General features: G+C 41.5%; 2 protein-coding genes across 5 annotated transcripts in view; both read right to left on the bottom strand.

Moving 5' to 3' along the window:
* The window catches only part of LOC135704698 (uncharacterized), a 397,828-nt gene that overhangs the window by 30,643 nt on the left and 344,809 nt on the right, over window positions 1-22,376 (bottom strand). For all 4 annotated transcript variants that reach the window (XM_065226178.1, XM_065226177.1, XM_065226179.1 and 1 more), the window contains one exon: window positions 19,401-21,458. In XM_065226178.1, coding sequence (XP_065082250.1) covers window positions 19,401-20,104 — 704 coding nt within the window. In that variant the 5' untranslated portion in view covers window positions 20,105-21,458. The remainder of the gene's footprint in view (window positions 1-19,400; window positions 21,459-22,376) is intronic.
* Window positions 1-22,376, bottom strand: part of LOC135704712 (uncharacterized) — a 329,334-nt gene that overhangs the window by 203,813 nt on the left and 103,145 nt on the right. The gene's annotated exons all lie outside the window — the stretch shown is intronic.

Raw genomic sequence — 22,376 nt, 5'->3', positions numbered from 1 at the left:
GTTTTTCGACTGCCTCGAATCTTGACGCTGCTGCGGCGGATGATGCCTTGAGGTGAACCAACGAAGGCAACAAGGACGAATGATGGGGGCGGAGCTCTTTACTGGCACCTTTTTCCAACCTTCCGGGAAAGTGGTTCCGAAGTAGCGAAGACGACTGGGGGGGGTGGGTGGCAGAAGCAGATATTTACATAGATGAAGTCGATACATTGACTGGGTGTGATGAACGAAGGCTGTGGGCAGCAGCAGCAGCAGATGTTGAATGTTCATCTGTTGGAAAAGTTTCTGCGCTTTTGGGATTGGACTTTGGACGTTCGTGGAGTGTGATAAGAGTTGATACGTTTAACTTTCTCGTTGAGGCAGACGAATCGGCTGTCAGTTTTGAACTTTCGATGAAGAGAGTCGCAATTGCTCTGATTCCCTGATCCGGATGGGTGGCCTACAAAATTACGGAAAGCTTCCAGAGCAAATATTACTGGAAGCGACAAAGAGATGAAGCTATTTTTGGACTGCGTTTGCCTGTGCATGAGAGTTTATCTCGTTTCATTGAATGGCGGATGGAAGTGGGATTATTCGAAGGGAATTTCATTTTATTTGCAGGAAGCACGGTTCCGTGTGGGCCTCTTCAGAAATAGACTGACTGGAAGTAGACTGATTGGAATTGTTCTGTCTTTTTTTTTCGTGCTCGCTTAGGAGCCAAACACATGCGATAGCGATTACTCTTCTGCGTGAGAAGGGATACATTTTAATGTCAAAGCCGAATGAACTCCGTTGGCATTACACGGTCCATGCTACCTGGGATTTATTTTGAGCAAAGCTAATGGAAACACTATTTATAAATGAAGTGTGGGATGCTAAGGGTATTAATTTGCTGTAAAGGGTTCAATTATATATTTAGAAATGTCACTGGAAGATCCTGTGTGGACCATGAGTTCCAAGAGTCCCTGTGCTTGGTATTCATTGACTACGATAAAGCTTTCGACCGACTAAACCACGAAAACTTGTGGGGCGCTCTGAGACGCAAGGGAGTCCCTGATAAGATCGTCAACTTCATCGAAGTGCAGTACGAGGCTTTCTCATGCAGAGTGTTGCACGACGGAGTTTTGTCTGACCCGATTCGGGTAATCGCGGGTGTGAGGCAAGGATGTATATTATCACCGCTACTGTTCCTCATCGTAATTGACGAGATCATGGTTGGAGCCGTTGACCGTGTACCGAACCGTGGGTTGCTATGGCAGCCTATTACCATGGAGCATTAGACTGATGCAAAATTTGAAATTATCGCGCCACAGTGCTCAAACAATTCCAAGTTAGGTCCTGATTATCCTCGCAAAATTTGAACTCATTTAGTAAGAAACTGACTTGGCACAAAGCATTTGAAGTTTATATGGAAACTACTATGGGAAAACCATAATTTCGCTCATAAATACCTCAAAATTCACCTGTTCGCTCTGCTTTAGAAAATGATAGCTGCACTTGTTGAACATTTTCTCAGCTACAACTTTGTTGAAGACCACTTTTCGATCAAATGTAAGAAACACAAGTTATTAATGCTTAAAGTCACTGATGTCTTATAATTATGCTCCATCCACTGTTCAGCAGGCAACATTGGTGTTTCTGGCGCGAAGAATAGAGGACAAAAATCATGGCTACTATGTCACACTGCAGAATACAGTGTTGCCCACAATACAGTTGCATAATCATGCCATAAATTTATCTCTTAAATAATTAATAACTATTTAGTTTGACTTTTGGCTGAAAAACGATCTTCTGCAATGTTGAAGCTGAGAAAATTTCCAATAAGAATAGCAATAGAACTTGTTAACAGTATAATATGGAAAAAGGCTAGAAGACAATGAACAAATAGTTTGGTTTTCCAATAGCAATTTCCATATGAACTTCAAATGTTTTGTGCCAAGCCAGTTTCTAATCAAATGAGTTTAAACTTTCGACAGGCTAATCAGGACCCGATTTGGGACCGTTTGTGCACTGTGGAGCGAATATTTCAAATTTTGCATCAGTCTAATGGAGCATCTCAACGACTTCGATTTGGCTGATGATGCTGCGTTATTAGCACAACGGCGCTCTGACATGCAGAGTAAGCTCGACGACCTTGTGGAACGCTCCTCTGAAGCAGGTCTAACCATCAACGTCACCAAGACCAAATCGTTGGATGTCAACACGGAAAACCGTTCCAATTTCACGGTAGCTGGGCAGGCAGTGGAGAAAGTCGAAAGCTTCCAATATCTTGGCAGCCAGATAGCGTCAGACGGCGGCACCAAGAGCGACATAGGTGCACGGATTAAGAAGGCGAGGGCTGCTTTTGCCAGTTTGCGAAATGTATGGAGAGCGCATCAGATCAGTCGACGCACCAAAATCCGAATTTTTAACTCGAACGTGAAGTCTGTGCTGTTATACGCCAGTGAAACATGGTGTTTATCAGCGGAGAACACTCAAAAGCTGCAGGCGTTTATCAACTGATGCCTGCGGTACATAATTCGTGCCAGATGGCCCCACAATTGGATCTCAAATTCCGAGCTTCATCGTTTGTGCCATCAGAAGCCGATAGAGACAGAAATTCGTGAACGGAACTGGAGGTGGGTCGGCCACACACTACGACGGAGCGGAAACGAAATCTGCAAGCAAGTACTGGACTGGAATCCAGCAGGACCGAAATTTGACTTGGGCACAGGTCAAGGCTAAAGCTAGTAATCGCCCAGGATGGAAATCTTTCTAAAAAGGCCCTTTGCACCCCTGGAAGCGCGCAGGATCGTTAAATAAAAACTTATGAAGTGTCACTAACTGCAATTTAGACTGGGCAGACGGTTGAGCGGATTCCAAGGTAAGAGATCTTTCAGTAAGTCCAGAGGTTTTGTGGGTACTATAGGACATTCTTGCAGGTCAAGTAACAATCAATCATGGACAAATGCATTACCTCGAGCAAGGACCACAGAAAAAGAATAGTCATTCTCGGTTGGTACTGAAAGACTCGGAACTGCCAGCAGTAGGTCGAAACAGGCAAGAAACTGAGAGAATGTGAAAAACGATCTCTGTCTAGTGCGCTCTGTTGAATTAGAAAAGATTTGGTGGGGTTGTGTACAATGGCACGACCGTAGACTACGTTAAGCTGTTTAGTGAACTTCTCGTGCATTTTTCTTGATATTTAAATAAAATACAGAAGAAGTAACCTATTATTTCGGTCTTTTGTATATATTTTGGATTTCATTCTCAGTGAAACTTGCTATCAGATATGAACATCATTAGTTCCACACCTAAAGCTACGATTGAGGACTAAAGGGATGATTATGAAATAAAGTGTCGATTATCAGAAAACTTTGAAGCACTTGCACAGTTATTAATTGAGAGCTTTCGATGCCTTTACATATGCATACAATGGTATATCGTTTGGAAAGCACAATTGTGTCAATGATATTATGACAGCTGGGTTTGAGGAAAACGTTTATTTCAAGAAAACAGTTTTGAAATTATCACTTTTCATTTGTAAATTTTTCAAGTTTTTTTTTTTTTCATGGAAAATTGGAAAAGTATTAAATTTTTAGCAGAATCGTAGCGTTATTTTTTATCGATTGGTGCATTTGAATTTGAAATTTCATCTATAAATGACAAAGTTATAAGCGTTCAAAGCCTAATACCTTTTCGTGACGGTCGCAATTTTAGAGTTTAGATGTATCCCCTGTACCTTCCCGTAAGACGTAGTCTACGTCAAAATCTTCAAATTGATGGACGAAATGTCTTCACATGTCTTCACCGCAACTTTTCTAATTAGCGATCAGAACCAATAATTCAGCTTTATAAAACTGAGCCCTGAAAGAAGTTCACAGAAGTTGCGGGAACATCGTTTGATCGTTTCATGCAATACTGTCACAAGTTGAAATTTTTCATTTTTGAGATTTTGATGGCAAATGACGGCAAAGGGTGTCCAGTAGACTGATGCAAATTTTGACTTTTTCGCTCCACAGTGCTTAAATGGTTTCAAATCGGGTCCTGATTAGCCTCTCAAAGTTACAACTCATTTGGTTAGAAACAGACTTCGCACAAGCCATTTGAAGTTTACATGTAAATTACTATGGGAAATCTAAACTTTTTGTTCATTGCCTTCTAGTGTTTTTCCATATTGAGCTGCAAAACAGTTCGATAGCCATTCTTATAGAAAATTGTTTCAGCTACAACTTTGCTGGAGATCGTTTCTATGTAAAACGAGACAGGAAAAAGTTATTAATTATTTAAGAGATTGGTAAACTTATGACATGATCAAGCAGCTGCTATGTAGGCAACACTGTATTTTGCAGTGTGACATAGTAGCCATGATTTTTGTTTCCTATTCAACGCCCCAGAAACTCAAATGTTGCCTGCTGAGCAGTTAATAGAACATGATCATAAGACATCAGCGCATTGAACCATTGATAACTTTCGATCCTTGCATTTAATCAAAAAGAGGCCTTCACCAAAGTTGTAGCTGGGAAAATTTCCTACAAGTGCAGTTGAAAGCTTTTGAAGCAGACTGATATGGTGAATTATTAGATAGACATGAACAAAAATCTTGGTTTTACCATAGTAATTCCCATACAAACTTCAAATGGTTTGTGCCATCTCAGTTTCTCACCAAATGGGTTCAAGTTTTGAGAGGTTAGTCAGGATCCGATTTGGAATCGTTTAGGTATTGTGGAGTGAAAATTTCAAATTTTGCATCAATCTAGTGTCCAGCCATTAGGACGAGCATTAACCTTACTTTACTTTACTTTTCCTGGTCCGACGTTCCTCCGGTTCGTGGCTGCTTATCTCAAATTTCTTGACCGTCCCACACTTCCTAGATCATGCTCCACTTGGTCTAACCACCTTGCTCGCTGTGCTCCTCTGCATTTTGTACCGGCCGGATTCGAGGCAAACATAATTTTTGCGGGATTGTTATCAAAATATCAATATAATGGATCTTAGAAAATTTTCAAGGTTTGAAGAAAACTATTCATGATTCTGGAATTTCGTGGTATTACCAGGAGAATTTCTGAAAAATGTTGAAGTGAACTTAAAGGGAATTCTAAGGAGTATTCTAAGAGAGTTCTGATTGGAATTCCATTTTAGTTTTGAGGAAAACTTGAAACGAAATCTATGGAATGCTTCCAAGGTAATTCGGAGGACCTTTTGATTTCTGGTAAATGCTCAGAAGATTTCCAAGGGAATTATGAGAATAACTTCTGGGTGGTTCTGAGAAGAATTCAAATGAGAAGAGCTTCAATTAAATTCTAAGTAGAATTCCAAGGAGAGAAGAAACTTTAAAAGATATTTACTGCATAGCATATTTACTGAACAAATTTGAGAATAATTTAAAGAGAATTATGGGAGAATTCCAAGTAAATTGTAAAGAGAAATTCAACGGAAGATCGAAGCAAGACTCCACAAGAGAAGAGGAGAAAACTTAAGGTGTTTTGCTGTGAGATCCTTATTCTCGTAATTACTTCGAAACTTTAAGTGCACAGATATCAGCTTCTCCGTCATTTATCACAATGAAACTGTTACTTTACGATTGCTGTACTTTAGTATACTTGAAGTAGTAGTTTCAGGTGAAATGGGCATTAATTCCCGAGATTGTAACCGTTTGTTACAAAACATATTAGATTTTTAATTTGTGCATAGTTGTTAAATGTACCGTCACGTCTCTTAAGGTTATTTGGTGTTGGATTAGTAGGGTTAGTAGTCGTTGTATAAAATTGTTAATTTGTTAGTAGGATTAATTGTTTTAAATTTGAAAATTGTATAAAACCATACAACAGTACAGTGGGTATGAGTATTCTATCAGTGGATACAACAACATTCGGGCGAAATTGTGATTTCAAAATGGGTGGAAAATAACGTCTCACGAGAAGAGCAATGGGATGGGAAAAGCGCGACGGAAAACCGCCATTCCTCAATCAGTATTTGGCGTTCGTGTGATCGTTAAAACCAAGTGTCCTTAAAGTAATACAAAGTGAGTGGTGAATCGCGCGAATATCTATCTGTTCAATCAGGTAATACGGCTTGACTAATTAATAACCGATAGCTATCATTAATCGAATGACCATAGACCAGGACTCACAGGACCTTTTTTGTGGTACCATTCGGTACAGCGCCATTTTGTGAACCAACCGACTGAGACGGTCAGGAAGCACACGAGTCGGATTATTGGTCCTTAGTGGCTATTAATTCTAACATCATTTCACTTTGGCCTTGCAAGGTTAAAATTGCCGCTTTTCTCGGGCCAAGACGGCTCTAAACGCAAAAGAGGACCCCTCTCAGCAGAGTCACTCCGGCCTTGCCTGGACTCTGGTGATTCTTGTCAACGCCAGGAGACCGCAGATCGCCAACAAGTCAAGTCGATCTATTGACCGATCCACTAGCAAGTAAATTCAAACATCACCACCCTGTCAAGCTTGATTCGCCCGACGTCAAGCTCGTCGTACGTAGGATCATCGGCGAGCGCTCACACATCGGTGGAGCAGAATCAACGGCAGCAGTTCAGTACCGGTACGTCAAACCCCCATAGTAGAAACCCACTGTACACCCATAAAATTCAATAGAACTATTATTAGAAAACCAATCCACACTTGCTATAGCTTTTATTAATAAATAATTAGTATAAACCCTTTGATTACTGTGTCACTTAAACTTTTCATAGCTTTTAGTCAGGTGACAGTACTGCACATGAGGATCGCGAAGCCCCTCCAGATTACCCAGTAGTAAGCCGACCTTGAGACACAGCTCGAGAGGTTTCTTGCTACTGAGCGTTTTTACCGGGATACAGACAGTAGAGTTACAAGATTTATGTAATTGAAAATTCAAAGTGTAAGTGCATGTATAGCCTACGTGGCAGCCATTTGTGGACTTTACAAGAAATCACCTTAATGGATGCCAATAAATACTGGCTAGGAATAGTGAAGAAAGATACGGCTGAATGTTAAGGAGAATTTTAAATGAATTCCGTAGAAAATTCAGTGGGAGTTCAGGAAATAATTTCTGGAGAATTATGAGGAGAATCCGATGGAAGTTCTGGTGATAAATCAACTTTCAAGGTGGCCAGTATGTTTCCATTTTAAAATTCCCGGTTTTTCCCGGTTTTTAAATGTTTAGTAAAAATAATGATTGTAATATTACGATTTTTTTCGAGGTACTTAGAATCAAATTTACGAACTTTTTTTGAGGTTACATAGCCGAACGCTATCGAACTGAATGGGTCATTACACTAAATAAATTTTGGAGGGATAGATTAAATTAATAAATTGCTCTAGAAATCTTGAACTCAGTGGCGTCCCGGATTCTCACTTTTTACCTGGCCTCCAACTTTCAAAATCAGATTTAATGCCATATTCATACTTGAATGGGTTGAAAAATGCACTGAATCTTCTAGTCTACTCGATATCTATCCATTGCAAGCAATATTTTGATAAATGTTTATGTTTTGAGAGTTGGTGCCCAGGTAGATTGAGGTTAAGAAAACGCCACTGCTTGAACTTAATATTTTTTTTAATTAGCCAGATTTATACTAATATAAACTAGAATGTAAGTCTAAAAAACAAATTTAATCTTAAACAAAATTTTAATTTCTAAGATGCTGTGTTTAGAATCTGAGAATATGCCATTTTTTTTAAAGATTTGTGACTTATGAAAATCTATCCTAGATTTAGAAGAAAAAGACAGGATTACGGAACTGAGAAAAATACTCAAATCCCACATATTTTGAAAAAATTCTAGATCCCTGATTTAAAAAAAAATTCCAAGATTCCAGATTTGGAAAAATACAGTCCCTGGAAAAAATTGTAGGCTTGGAAAAATTCTCAGGGTTCTAATAATTTGATTTTTTTATAGAATTTTGAAAACTCAAAATTCTGAGAAGAACTCGAAGAAAAATTCAACGGAGCTCTGACAAGAGTTCCAAAATAATTTAAGGATTAAGTCCTTACGAACTCTTAGAAGAATTACAAGGGAGTTGTGGGGAGAACTTCAAGGAGAATTCCTAGATGATTCTGAAGAGAATTGTGTGCGAATTGTGAGGAGAATAGCAGGTGAATTTTAAGGAGAATTTAAAAAGAAATTTAAACAGATTTTTTTTTCCTTTGGCTTGTTTTTTCCGTCGATCTTGTTTTCCGTGCTGAGCACCAATGCTACCGACGCCAGGAAGGCAGCTCCCACACCTGGACCCTACCTATCGACCCATCAACTCATGAACCGGGGACTTACTGCTTTACTTCCCATCCGAAGGAAGGCGTGATCAGAGATGTTATGCCTCAGAACATCCCGGCGGCGCCGACTGGGATTGAACCCAGGCCTGCTGGGGTGAGAGGTAATCACGCTTACCACTACACCACCGGCGCAGTTTAAACACAAAAAAAAAACAGAATTTAATGGTTTATCGGATAATAATTTCAAAAGAAGACTAATAGCGTATTCGTTTATTATTCAGTTTCAACCTGGATCGGGTATCAAGATTGGGTCTGCTAGTTTTCTGACAAACGCCAATTTGCTCGTTTGTTTTGAAACCCCAGCTCAGGTTGAGATTCGCACTGACAAAAGGTTCGGTTTTGCAATGGGTTGGAACTGGTGTTAACCCCGATAATAAACGAATTCGCTATAAGGAAGATTAGGGAGAACTTTAAGCAAGTTCCGAAAAAAATGCTGAAAGCATCGTGTTCTGAGATAAATAAAAAAATGCTGAAGAATTTAAATGAAATGAAATGAAAGGATGTCTGAGGAGAGTTTTGTGAAAATTCAAATCAAATTAAGAAAATAAATTCAAAGGTTTAAGTAAATTAAGAGCAGAATAAACCATTTTTCACCTGAAGATACATATGTTTGCTTGATTAAGCTCAAGTGGGTATTCAACTTTCAATTTTTGTTGGAATAGCTTTCACGATTTTCCCGGTTCGCTGGCCACCCTGAACTTTAAATTTCAGGTGCATTCCACAGGAATGCTGAGGAGATTTCCAAGGGAATTCTTAGCAGAATCTGAAAGGTCTTCCATGGAGTATTCCAATGCAATTCGTATGAGGATTTCATGAAAACTAGAAATGGAATTCCCTGGGAATCCTGAAGCACATTTTGAGGAGTTCCTAAGCAGTTTTTAAAAGTAATTTAAGGAATGATTCCTTCGAAGATTTGTAGGAGTACTTAGAAAATTCCGAGGAAAATTTGCAAAAGAATCAGAAGAATACTGATGTGAATTTGAAGGTAATTATGCTAAAATTATTAGAAATTCTAAGTGAGTAGCAGAGCGAATTTCAAGTGTGATAGTGTCATAGAGAGTCCCAAGGTGGATTTCTTAGATTATTTTAAAGAAATTCTTGACCAAATCCCACATAAATCCTGTGAAAGGTTCCAAGATAAATCTGAACTGGAAAAACAATTAAAATTCTGTGATTTCAAATAAGTTTATACTTAAAAAAATTAGATCCTATATGAATATCCCGAAGATGGATGATTAATTGAAGTACATACTGACAATGGTCCATTTCAGGGTTCATACTTTTTTTTTATATTCTGAAGACTGAACTCAAACAATTTTCCAAAACTCTAGGGCACTGAGATTTTTTTTTTTTTTTTTTATTAATTTATTTGATAAGGCTCAACCGAATTAACTTTACAGAGCCGAGGATTCTTGGTCACTATACAATACATCTTAAAACTATAGTCAAAAGGTACAACACAATAAACACTTTATCTTCCGCTATCCAAAAAGCCTCCTCCATCAGAACTGGAGCCGCTTCCAGTAGTTACATTGTATGGCAAATTGTTGTACGCCAACGAACGTCAGAGAGCGTCCATTGCAACAATGGACGCAAAACGTGGTCAGCACTCACACACTCATCACGAAACGGTTGCTTTCCAAAGTCGACGACGCATCGACCGAAAGAACTGCTGATGAAGAACAATGAGGAGGACCACACAATGGTTGCTGCCGAGAGTGGCCTGCGACAGCCGAGTGAACACTGCACTGAGATTTTTTAGATCTGAGATTTTAAACAATTCCCGTTATTTCTAACTTTGTACACAATTAAAATTTCAGACTTGAAGAGGTGCATTTTCTCCGCTGTTTATTTGACGAGTAATAAATAGGAAAATATATTTCATCATATTTTTATAACAGTATAAAAAACCAACCATCACACTGATCCAGAAGTCGATAACAACGAGTTCAAGCAAAGAGTCAAGAAGGAGCTCCGAAAACAAACTCCCCCACTGAACCCCCGACGTTCTTTCGTTTGCGACGATGTCACGGAGAAGCGACCCACAAGTGGTGATCCTGGAGACTCCTTTAATCACAGATACAGACAGGTTTCTGATGAAAAGGAATCACCATAGATCAAGGTGTATTCAATGAGAGGCAACATGTTATTTCAGTTGAAAAGTATGATCAGTACGAGGTGGAGGAAGCGGTCAAGGGTGGATATCATTCTGATTCAAGCAAGAAAGATGGACCAGCAGCGCCATGCAATTTCATCCGGTTGACATTGTTCATGGATTCATTTGGTGAGTTCGTTCCTATTTATTAATTCACTTGTGATTAGGATCGTTAACAGCGTTGAATAACCAGAAACAGCTGCAGAATTAGGTGAGAGCTTTCCATTTATTTGATTTAAATAGTTGTAAATTTAACTGTAAACACATAGATAAACAAATATCATTTGATGTTCTGTTTATAGTCACCTGTGTACGCTACAATCAGCATTAGTTTACCAAAGCGATCCATGCTGCAAAACTTTCCACACATTCAACGTCCCATTAATTTCTCGTGGAAGCGCAGAGGACTTCTAGGTTTCCTTCACAGCGAGTGTCATGTCAACACATTCCTTCCCATTCCCTATTTGACCTGCATTCGGACACGGCCGGCGCTGGTATTGCTAACTATTGGCGTTGACGGCGACTCTGTAGCTCTTTACTCCTATGAAAAAATCGATAAGCAAACGTCATACTGTGCGTGAAACATGGCGGACTTTGTACTATCCTTTCACACCACCGAAAATTCCCATGAGAAACTGTCTAAATTTGCTGGAAGATCAAATTTTTCGACAGTGCCGTCAACGCCAATTAGATCTGCTGTTTTTACTCATTGCGGATGAATGTTAGTCCCAAACATCATCTGTTGGTTCTTTGTGTAAATGCAGCTGATCTGGCGATAACAGAGCAGCAGCCGTGGGCGGTTAATCATGCTCATGCTGATGCTCATGCAAGTAGTCGCTTACCCAGTGCTTCCAAATTAGGCTGGCTTGGATTAGAGATAATCGCCATCATTGCTACAGCACGGTGACGCCATTATGGTGGGTGCAGAGTGGATTGACACTATTGAATGACCCCAGGAAGAAGTGATTCTGCTAGCGTACTAATCAAATTCCAGTTCGACATGGTCAAATAATCCTGTATCAAAGGAATTCAGAAGTATATTAGGACACATCGGAGTAAATGAAAACGAGGAAACAGCATATTTTGCAGCCTTTGGCAGACTAGCAAGCTGCTACACCTGGGAGGTCCCTGCCCTGGATCTACATCACTGGCTCGTGACCACAATATTAAACTGCTGAAAATGCGGAATGCTTACAGTGAGGAAATTATTTCTTTCGGAGGATTAAGGGGGATACCAGGAGATGGGAAGACCCACCATTGAGGAGGATTGGCAACATAGCCTGATCGTAATGGCGTCGACAAGTTCCACATGGCCAGATGCCAACAGGCGCTACTAAGCCGAATGTAACTAGGCCCAAGGGGTGACTAGGTCAAATGATTAATTTAACTGATTTTTAAATTTGTGTCAAAGTGCATAAGTGATTTTCAAATTTGCATGGTGAAGAGCATATTCCGAATTGACTTGATAATAGTTACAAGAATCGGGTAGTGATCACCACCGTTATGAATTTCTATATTGTATATTTCAAATCAAAAATATTGTTTATGTTCATAGATTTCACATGATCCTTTTCCTTTTCTCTTTTCAGAAAGCGAGTAATGGCGCTATAGCCATAAGTCATAAAAGGCTAGGACAAGAGTTAGTGCTCATGCCCCAATCGTCAGGAGAAAGTGGAGCATCACTTAACCTTTCTAGCTTTGATGCTTCCAACGACCAACCAATCATATAAAGGGTGTCCACGATGAAATTGCCACACACAAAATTGATTCGCAAAATTCGAGTTTTCATCCGATTGCCATCAAATTTTCAGGGATTGAGAAATAACTATTAAACTTCATTTTACCATTTTACTCGTATTTTATTTACAGTCCATACGCAAATGCCCGCACCTTGGCCTTAACCCCGGCCATAAGATTCTGCACAACCTGTGAATCAACCGTTTTTTGCATGTAAACCCATACTTTCTTCAGTTCCTCGACTGTCTTCACTACCTTAGGTCGTTTAAGAAGGTGCTGCTTCATAATCGCCCAGTACTTCTCGATGGGGCGGAGCTCCAGAGTGTTGGGAGGGTTGAACATTTTCGGCACGAAATTGACCTTATTGTCCGCATACCACTTCAGCACGTCCTTGGAGTAGTGGCATGAGGCCAAATCCGGCCAGAAGATTGTTGGGACGTTGTGGGCCTTCAGGAGAGGAAGCAGCCGCTTCTGGAGGCACTCTTTTATGTACACCTGTCCGTTCATCGTGTCCTGGGTCACGAAAGGTGCACTCCGCTTCCCGCACGTGCAGATGGCTTGCCAAACCAGGAATTTCTTCGCAAATTTGGACATCTTCTGAGTGCGGACATGCTCCGGAACGCTGAACTTATCCTTGGCCGTGAAAAACAGGTTGCCGGGGATCTGTTTGAAGTCGGCCTTCACATATGTTTCGTCGTCCATGATGCAGCATTCAACTTTCGTCAGCATGTTGAGGTACAACTTCCTGGCACGGGTTTTGGCGGACTTGTTCTGCTTCTCGTCGCGATTAGGGGCCTTTTGTACCTTGAACGTTCGAAGCCCAGCCTTAGTTTTGGCCTTCTGGACAAAACTTCGGCTTAGGTGCAGCTTCTTAGCCACATCCCTAACGGAGGCGTTCGGATTTCGGTTGAAGGCCCCAACTACGCGGTTGTGATTTTTGGTGTTGTACGGAATACTTTTTCCTTCACTTCTGGGCTTCCGATCGGTGGTCAACCGTTCCTCGAACCGCTTAATCACTCGCGACACCGTGGAATTCGCGATTCCCAACGTTTTAGCGATGGAACGATGCGAGAGATCCTTGTTCTCGTGATGAATGCGCAAGATTTTATCACGTACGAGCTGTTCTTTCGACTCCATTTCCGCGAGTTTTGATCACAGGACTTTAAAACTTGCAGGATGTAAATAATGCACTATGAACTAAATCCACCCAAATTTTCATTAAATTCTACCCAACGGTTAAAAAGTTAGAGCATTTTCATAGTGTGGCAATTTCATCGTGGACGCCCTTTAATTACCAAAATCGGAACGTACGGTACGAGATGTCCACGTTTCATTCATTTATTAGATTCTGAAGCATCTTGTTTAAATCTTCGATTTAAACAGGCCCGATGTTTTCTGAATCATCTTGCCCCTTAAATACTGCACAGTAGGCCTGGCCGTTTTGATATGTGTGACGCATCTTCGATGTGAAACATATATCAAATAGACAAGAAAAATGATGTAGGTACAGTCATACCTCGATATAAAGCAACCTCGATATAACGTAACTCAATATAACGTAACTTCCACCTCGATATAACGTAACTTTTTTTTTAAGTCTAAAAATTGAAAAAATATCAACACACAATCCATTTTAAATTATTTTATACATAGTATTATTAAATTTTTCATATAACACTGGGTTGAATAAACAATTTTTTTTTGGCTTTATTATAGAGACTTTCAGCCTGTAACTGGTTCGTCTCTTTGAAGGATTGGGGCTCCTGAGGGGGTCCCGGAGAAAGAAAATAAATAAATTACATAGTGTTTGTTACAGAGTTTAAGTATCTCAGAGCTCTGTGTCGATTGTTTTAACAGTAAGGAAGGTGAACGACGTTGTGGTTAATTTCCGAAAGAGAGAGAGTCAATGTCCGTAGCCTGCGGGGTTGTCATCGTTGTTCTTCCGTTTGACATGTCATTTAGAGAGCTGGTGTTGTCCAAGTGCCGTCGTTGGTCCGTTGTCGTGTCATTGTTCGTTGCGGGGTTCTACGTATATTGATAATAGCCTGTGTCTTTAAGGAAGTTGAGAAGTGATCTTTCCCTGTCTGCGTCATTGGATAATGCGTCTCTGATGCTGAGACCGATACCGCATTGGTCTCGGTGGTTTTGATGTGCAGGGCAATTTATTATGAGATGCTCAACTGACATTTTGGTTGAGCACCCCATACATTGTTTGTGGAATCCATCACGGGATCCGAGATCGTGTGAGAATCTGGTGTAGCCGCAGCGTAATCTGGACAGTACTCTCTAGTCCTTCCAGTTTTTGGTGTCGGACCAACATTTCGTATTTCCTTTTATTTTGCGTAAGAAAGGGTCTCGGGTATTAGCCCATTCCTTGTCCCATGCCGAAGCGATAATCGTTTTGATCCAGATTTTTAAATCCGCTGCAGGGACTTCCGGTTCCACTGGTGTTTTCGATCTGCCGATCGCTGCCAGCTTGTCCGCAGCCTCGTTTCCACTGATATTGCAGTGGCTGGGAACCCAGACATATACGGTGTTACTGTTCGAAGCCATTCTGATTGCTTGCACCAACGGGTGTCGGTTCTTCGGACTCTCAAGGGCCTTCAGCACACTGGCCGAATCGGTAATGATGGCCTTCCAGGAAAAACTGGACTCTGTAACGGCTGAGAAGATGGCAGCTGCCTCAGCCGAGAAGATCGATGTAGGCTTAGGAAGGCCTCTGCTAGTATCTAGGTTGGGGCCGAATACGCCATAGCCGACTTCTTGAATAAACATCATTTTTATCCTAGAGAGTGAAGCCAGCTCAATGACGGCTAGTTTGTTTTCTTTGTCTTCTTCCCTACCCAATCGTGTTGTTGGTTTGCTAAGCCAAGCCTGGGCCCGCACGAAAAAAGTTGTTTTCAAAAGGATGATAGCCCCATTTCTAATGTTCGGCCTAGTTTGCAGTGACAGTTCATGACTGGATCTCGATGACGTTTGCATGATCGATAGTAAAGCTGTCTCCTCTGTCTCAGATTTTTATTATTTCAGGCATGGGAGGCATGTAACGAAAAGTTTATAAAAGGAGAAATAAACCAATACATACTGGGAAATATTTCATTCGACGGAGAAAGCATCCAGCAATTTTGACGAAGGACTACGTCTATGATCTCTATATAGGGGTACAGTTTGTGAAAACCCAAAATGGAACATGTAACAAAATTATGAAAGATTTTGAACAGTTATAACTCTGTCCATATCGGATAGATTTTAATTCTATACAAGCCAATCGATTGGAAAGTTATCTACAAATCTGTTAAAATCAACACTTTATCAATTGTCAATAGGTCACTATTGAAAATTGCACGAATGTGCAACTGTTGCTATCATAATTTAAATTATCACCGAATGCCTGCGAAAAGCGCTTTTCCTAATACAAATTAAAAAATTGATTTCACTCCGGTCTTGCCAAACGGTATTTATTCAATCACTGCGTGTGGTGAGTGGTGCCTCGCTTGGCGTTCTCCAGTACATAATGAAAGAGTGCCGGCACGCAGCTAGCTGCATGCTCTCGATTCAGCCTTCGATTCTACGAAGAAAGAGGACGAAGCCGCACCGCTACTGATCGGATTCAGTTGCGCGTCGTGCGCCACAGTGGGCCATCTATTCCAAGTGTATCGCCCTCGTTCCAAACAACATACAGCTCGCCAGCTTTATCTGTATTTAACACCCTAATAGTAGCTCAGCATTACTCAACCATTACGACAAAACGTTCCTTTTCAGGACCATCATAAATTTGTTAAATAGTTTTTTCTGGACATTTCTCAAGGATAAATGCGATATCAGTTCCCATAAGTTTAAATCTAACATACCATATATTTTTAAGACAACCCACAATTACACAATCCAAAGTTGGTCGCGGCATGAAAGTGGTTTGATTTTGATCCAGAGATGATGGATTTTAATTCGTAAACGCCAATCGATTGGAAATTTTTCTACAAATGAGAATAAGACTATCAATTTACAAAAGGTCACTATTGAAAATTGTACGAATGTGCAACTGTTGCGATGACGATCAAAATTATCAACGATTGCCTGCAAAAAGCGCATTCCTTAACACAGATTTAACATAACATCTCTGATCACGCCTTCCTTCGGAAGGGAAGTAAAGCCGTTGGTCCCCGGTTCATGAGTTGATGGGTCGATAGGTAGGGTCTAGGTGTGGGGGCTGCCTCCCTGGCGTCGGTAGCATTGGTGCTCAGCACGGAAAACAAATCAAGGAAAAAAAACCATTTTTCTAGAAGTAGCTTAAAATATGAAGCCAAAATCTACTTCAATCTCCAAGTGTCTTCATATGGTTTCAAAAGTCATCACAAAACATGCCACATCCCTGACTCCTGGCGATAGAGTCACATAGTGCCAGAGAAGTGTTCAAAAACAGTCTTGAAGCAACACGCGCTTCCGGTAGATCAAATCTCATTCTTATTAAATCATTATTAAATCATTTGTGATTATATTGAACTGCATACACATCCATGATTTTTTTGGACTACATTCGGGCAAATGGCCGGGATCGCAGTAAGCCGCGCTTAAAAGCTGACATGTTTTTCTTTTGCTGCGTATTTTTCGTAAGCGAATTAAACACATTTTGGCTTTAAATTTGTTAATTTGTGTGCTATAATTTAGTTGCAAGTGTTCATAAAGTTATCATTTAGTGATATATCGTGTTTTGCCTGTGTTTGCCGTGAGTGGCTAGGTTGAACTTGAATCTAACCTCCAAAATATACAACGCAGATTCAGTTCCATTGTTCGGTGTCGATTTTCATTGCCTCCTGGGAGCCCAGTTCTCCGAGTACGGATGCTACACTTTCGGCGTGTAGTTCTACTGAGAGATCGGTCCGGTTGGTGAATTAGCCCGGGAACGTGTTGATAATGTGTCAGTCGCGAGTTTTGGTGGTGATTCGATGGCCGACGTTGCCGTGAATCAGCAAGTTTTCCGCTTGCAAAAGTGCTCGGCTGCTGGTCTCTCGCCAGTCTCGGAGATTGCGAGCAATATGAAAGATGCCTCACTGGATACGCCCAAGACTGGACGGGTGGCAGTTGGTGGCCGCGAACTGTTCCTGGGGAAAGCACTACACGCAAACTTCCTCCCAGATGACCATGACAATGCAAGAAAATTTGTGTTCGTTAAAGGAAGTATCACGACAAAGGTGCATCACGAAATGAGATGCAAATCTTAGAGGAAATCAAAATTACAGAACCCATGGATTGGAGGATTACATTAACATGGTGAGATCAGTCCAAATACATTTTACCGTTTAAAAAACATAAACTAAATACGTGCCAAGTTTGAAAAGAATGTTTTAGAATCTGGAAGCGTGTATGTAAGACCAATATCCATTTGATAACGGTGAGGCATACATGCGGGGCTTATTGTAAGTGAAAGTAACCTCGGAATGGGCGTGACCTTCCAGACATTCTGAAATGGGTTGCTGGATCTGCAATAGAACTATTACTTTCTAACTCCCGGACTAAAGCTGTCTACAATGACAATAAATGCGACATTGTAGAGAGAGTTCTTCCATAATAACACTGCCGGCCAGTGGGGGTTAGAGGGAATACACACACACACACACACACACATTCGGGCAAATGGCCGAAACTTCTCATGGAGCAGAAGTTGTCAAGCGACAAATTAAATTTCAAGAATTGACAGTCCGATTGTGTGTTTTCGCTTAGAACTTCCGCAAATGGAATCTTGAACCATTTTTTCGAATTCATATGAATAAATAGGAACAGATATTACAGTAGATGGAATAATTCTAGATCATTCTTAAAATTAGGCACGAACAAAAAAGCATATTATATTAGTCGATAATTCTATAACTCGATGGACCCTTCAATATCGAGATATGGAGACTTGACTATATTTTTAAATGATGCTAAGGGAATCCTTGAGAAATGTTGTCCAGAGATAAGTTTAAAAAAATTGTTAACTTTTAGATCCAAAAGTTTACTGGATCTTAAATTACTAAAAAAAATGTGAATATTCTGAGACTTCAGTTGAGAACAAACTTCAAGATCCTGGTCTTAAGCCTCCCTTAGCTCAGTCGGCAAAGGCGCAGCTACAAAGCAAGACCATGCTGTAGGTGGCTGGGTTCGATTCTCGATCTGGTCTAGGATTTTTTCGGGTTGGAAAATTTCTCGACTACCCTGGGCATAGAGACATGATTGTACTTGCCATCGCTAGATCTCAATTAATAACTGTGGAAGTGCCTCTAGAACACTAAGTTGAGAACACGAAATAAGCTAATATGCGATGAGCAATAAGTTTGAAATGCGAATAATAAGAAGTATAGAAGTGATCTAAGAAATTTTTTCCAGATTATGGAACTGGATTCAACATGCGAACAGAAAAATATTCAAGACAAGGAACTATGAATATTTATGAATAAAAATTACACGTTATTAACGCTAGATTTGGCGTATTTTTACTCGATATATGATGTAAATTTAAGCGCAATATCGCATAAATCTGCCATATTGTATACAAGCTTGTTAGCAATTTCAATGTTTATGCCAACTAAAGCTCAAAATTAAACGAGAGGATATTTTACGCGACTTTAAAAATTCAGAATTTGTTTCTGTGTGGTTTTTCCCGGTTGTTTACGATTCCCGGCCACCCATCTAGTTTCTTTCGAATCCTCCAGTCGCATCAAAAGCGTTAGTATTGTGAATCTCCAATTTCCATTATTATTTTCAATAATTCTTCAATTTCCAGAATTTGAATGGAATAAATTGATAAAATCGAGAAAAACAACTAAGTGCACTTTATAGCACAACAATTGCACCTGCATGTCACCCCCTACCATCGCATTCAAATCAAGCTTCATTCCGCTTGATTGGTTGTAATGAAATATTCAAGACAGCTTAAGGCCTGCATCAAAGCAAAAAACAATGCACCATACCATATGGAATGGTTCTCATAAAAATCACGATAACACACACACTAGCACAGTTGAGCTACCCATTAAAGAAATCCTCCGGTCGACCGGAGGGGAGCCGAGAACAGTTTATGACCCCTCAAAATCACACTTCCAAAAATCCTGCCGGGGCAAGATCCGGAAGTTTATCGTAAATCTACTCATAAATCATATCACTCGATTGCGTCGCTCGTGATGCAATCTAGACAATAATGGTACACGCGTCGTTCCCTCCCCCTGGCCGAAAAGCGAAATACACATCAAATTGATTAGCAGGAAGTTCCCATCGCTAATAAAAACGAAAGAAAGCCAACTCACCTAAACGTCGTCAGCAGTGGCGTCGAAACGGTCGTCAGACTGGGCACGTACACGTTGTCCGGTATGCTCCGTTTGGTCGTGGTCGTCGAACCATACGCGACCCGACTGAAGACGGCCGCTATGCTTTTCTCCAGATTGAAATTGCCAAACCCATCGCCGGCCCGTCCGGTGCTCTCCCCGTTGGCATCCAGCAGCACCGGGGTCACACAGCAGGGGAACAGTAGTAGTAGAACGGTACTAATTAACACTATCGCTAGGGAGGAGTATCGTCGGGTCGGGATGATGAAGCTTCCGGAGTGAGACGGCCGCCGCCAGGATCGACAACTGCTACTACTGGTTCTCACTCGGACCTTTTTCACTGTGTCCGGTCGACGCTGTCTCCGCCGGCCGGATTTGCGGGTACTAGCACTAGGGTTGGGGTGACTACTGGGGGTACGGCGGCTGCTGCTGCTGCTGTTGCTACTGACGGAACTGTTGTCGTTGTTGTCGTCGTCGATCTGGTTGCACGAGCAGTCCAAATTCGGCAACCGTAGACAGCTGTCGTCGATATCACTGATCCTACTACTAAGGCTACTGCTGCTGTCATCTTCTGGTTGTTGTCGATCGATTGGTGAACTCCGGCTGATCCTGCTACTACTCCGGTCGTTGCCGGTCAGCGGTAAGGAGATCTTGTATTTCTTGTGCAATGTTCCTTCGGCGAACATAGTGAAACACGCGCTCACACACAAACACGCGCGTGTCCGGGTATGTGGGAGTGGGAGCGATTACCTTTTTTTTTGCACCCTTGTGCTTGGTTTATTCTTCCGATTTTTTTGCGTTCCCACCTGAAGTGGAAGATTATCGATTTTCACCCCCGAAATGATGGAAATTATCCTAAACTAGAACAAAAACGCCCCGAAACACTGTCTAAGCACATCTTCGTCGAGTTTCGTTGAGGATTTTCGTCATTTTTCACATCTTTTTTTTCTTCTTCTTCTTACGGCACTCGAGATTTCTTATTCGACGGATTCTTCTTTCCTTTCTCTCGCTCTTCCAGGCGAGGCGAGGCCGTTGTTGTTGAACACCGCTGCGTTCACATTTATCACATGTCTGTTTCTTCTAGCAGCGCTCTAAACTGGCATCTGCACCACACCTCTCCTCTGATCTTCGTCGGTCAACCCGAGAGGTTCTTTCCGTTCCTGCTAAATACACAAACACACACACTCTCAAACACAAATCCTGGCCCCGTAGAATAATTCCAGGTTTTAGATCAGGCCGTCTGCTTGTGTCTGCTCGCTACTCTCTTGCTGTTGGTGATGATGAAGCGAAACACTCGTTGCGGTGGAAGGTCGTGGGGAGCAGAAGACTAGAAACACCGGGAACCAGATAGAGGCTCACTCATTCCACTTATTCACCCTGCCGCGCACCCCTCCCGTATCGACACACCACTGTGTGGCACTAGGAATCGAGAGAAAGAAACTGTGTAGACACAAGCACCACACTCTTCCCGAAGAGCACTCCGACCGACCCGTTTCTCCGTATTCTCTCGCCACGGTATCTTCTGACACACGGCACAGCACAGGCGGAATATTTAATTATTTGCTTCTACCACTTCTTCCTATTCTTCTTTTTCACCGATGGCTCGGATCGACTCGAAAACGTCGATTCCACTGTACACACAACAACCCACTAACGGGAACACAGCTCTTCCCCCCGAAAATTTTTCGCCTCTTTCGTCCCGAACGAACACAGCTCTTCTCCGGTTGTTGCTGTTGGTGCTGTATAACTCAATAACGATTATAACTAGGACTAATTCTCACTTTTATTTTATTATCTTCACCCGTTCGGGGTTCGCTCGTAGCGGCGCGACCGGTTCAGAACTCTGATGGCAACCGACTGACGAGGATCAGAACTTCGAATGCAGCTCAAACCTGCCAGCTCTTCTCCGGCGGTGAGCTTCGCCAGTGTGTCGTGTATGTCCTTGCCGTTTCGCTCCGTGCGGTTCAGAGCTGCTCTCTCACACTCGCTGCCGTGAGAGCAAGGACGAACGTATCCTGAGGGGGCTGGCTCGTACGAGTCCTGAAAAAAAAGAAAGAGAAAGAGAGACATTGGGTTAAGAAAAGTGGAAAATTAATAAACACAAGGAAAATGAACGAACAACGCAACGGAAGGATAGGGCGGGCGGTGGGGGCGCCAGAAATAGATGGAGCTCTGTTGTTTCCACCTCAACATGCGAATCAAACCGAATGGAATCGGCACCAACAGCAGCAGCATCAGTGGTGGAAAATCGAAATCGAAATTGAATTAAATCTTTCGGATGCTGTGCATGGAAAGTGGTTCTACTTTTTGTTTGGTGACGGCGTAGGAGCTGGGTTTTTCCGATGGAATCGAGCTGGATGTTTCCAATCGAACAAGCACGGAGCACGTGTGCCAGTGCGATATTCTACGCGCAAATGTTACCATCGTCCCACACCGACATCATCGGGTGACATCTGGTACCAACAACAACAACAACAACAACAGTTTTTTTTCGATGACCTATTTATTTATAGAACCGAGAGCTGGGGCGGTTACGCTTGAATGGTTGGGAAAAGTTGTACACAATGTTTCAAGTTTGAGTGCAGTCAACAGTGCAGTCAAGATCTATGTTGTGCTCTTTTCGATACAATGTGACCATAAAAATTGGTTATGCATCCAAAGTTTCGTCTAATTTCCGAATGAAACATTGTTTGGCTAGTTGAAGGTTTGTTGCGGCTCTTTGTTTTTGCGCAGGGCAACAATGAGACTAAGGCTATGGTTAGTTTAGTTGAATCGTTGCTTTTTTTATGATACGCACCTATTAGATCTGTTTATTATTTGAAATAAGTTTCAGTTTAGATTGAATCAAATTTCAGCACAGATAGTTAAGGAACTCTACACAACAGTTGCTACCGCCTTGACATGGGCCCAGGAGGTCGGATTTCGTCAAACCACCTGACTTTTCCCCTCTGCTGCCCG

The sequence above is a fragment of the Ochlerotatus camptorhynchus genome, unplaced genomic scaffold (genome assembly GCF_037179485.1).
Source record: "Ochlerotatus camptorhynchus isolate MF236.1 unplaced genomic scaffold, CSIRO-AGI_Acam_v1.1 ptg000246l, whole genome shotgun sequence".
Lineage (NCBI taxonomy): Eukaryota > Metazoa > Arthropoda > Insecta > Diptera > Culicidae > Ochlerotatus > Ochlerotatus camptorhynchus.
This window is presented reverse-complemented; position numbering and strand designations above follow the sequence as displayed.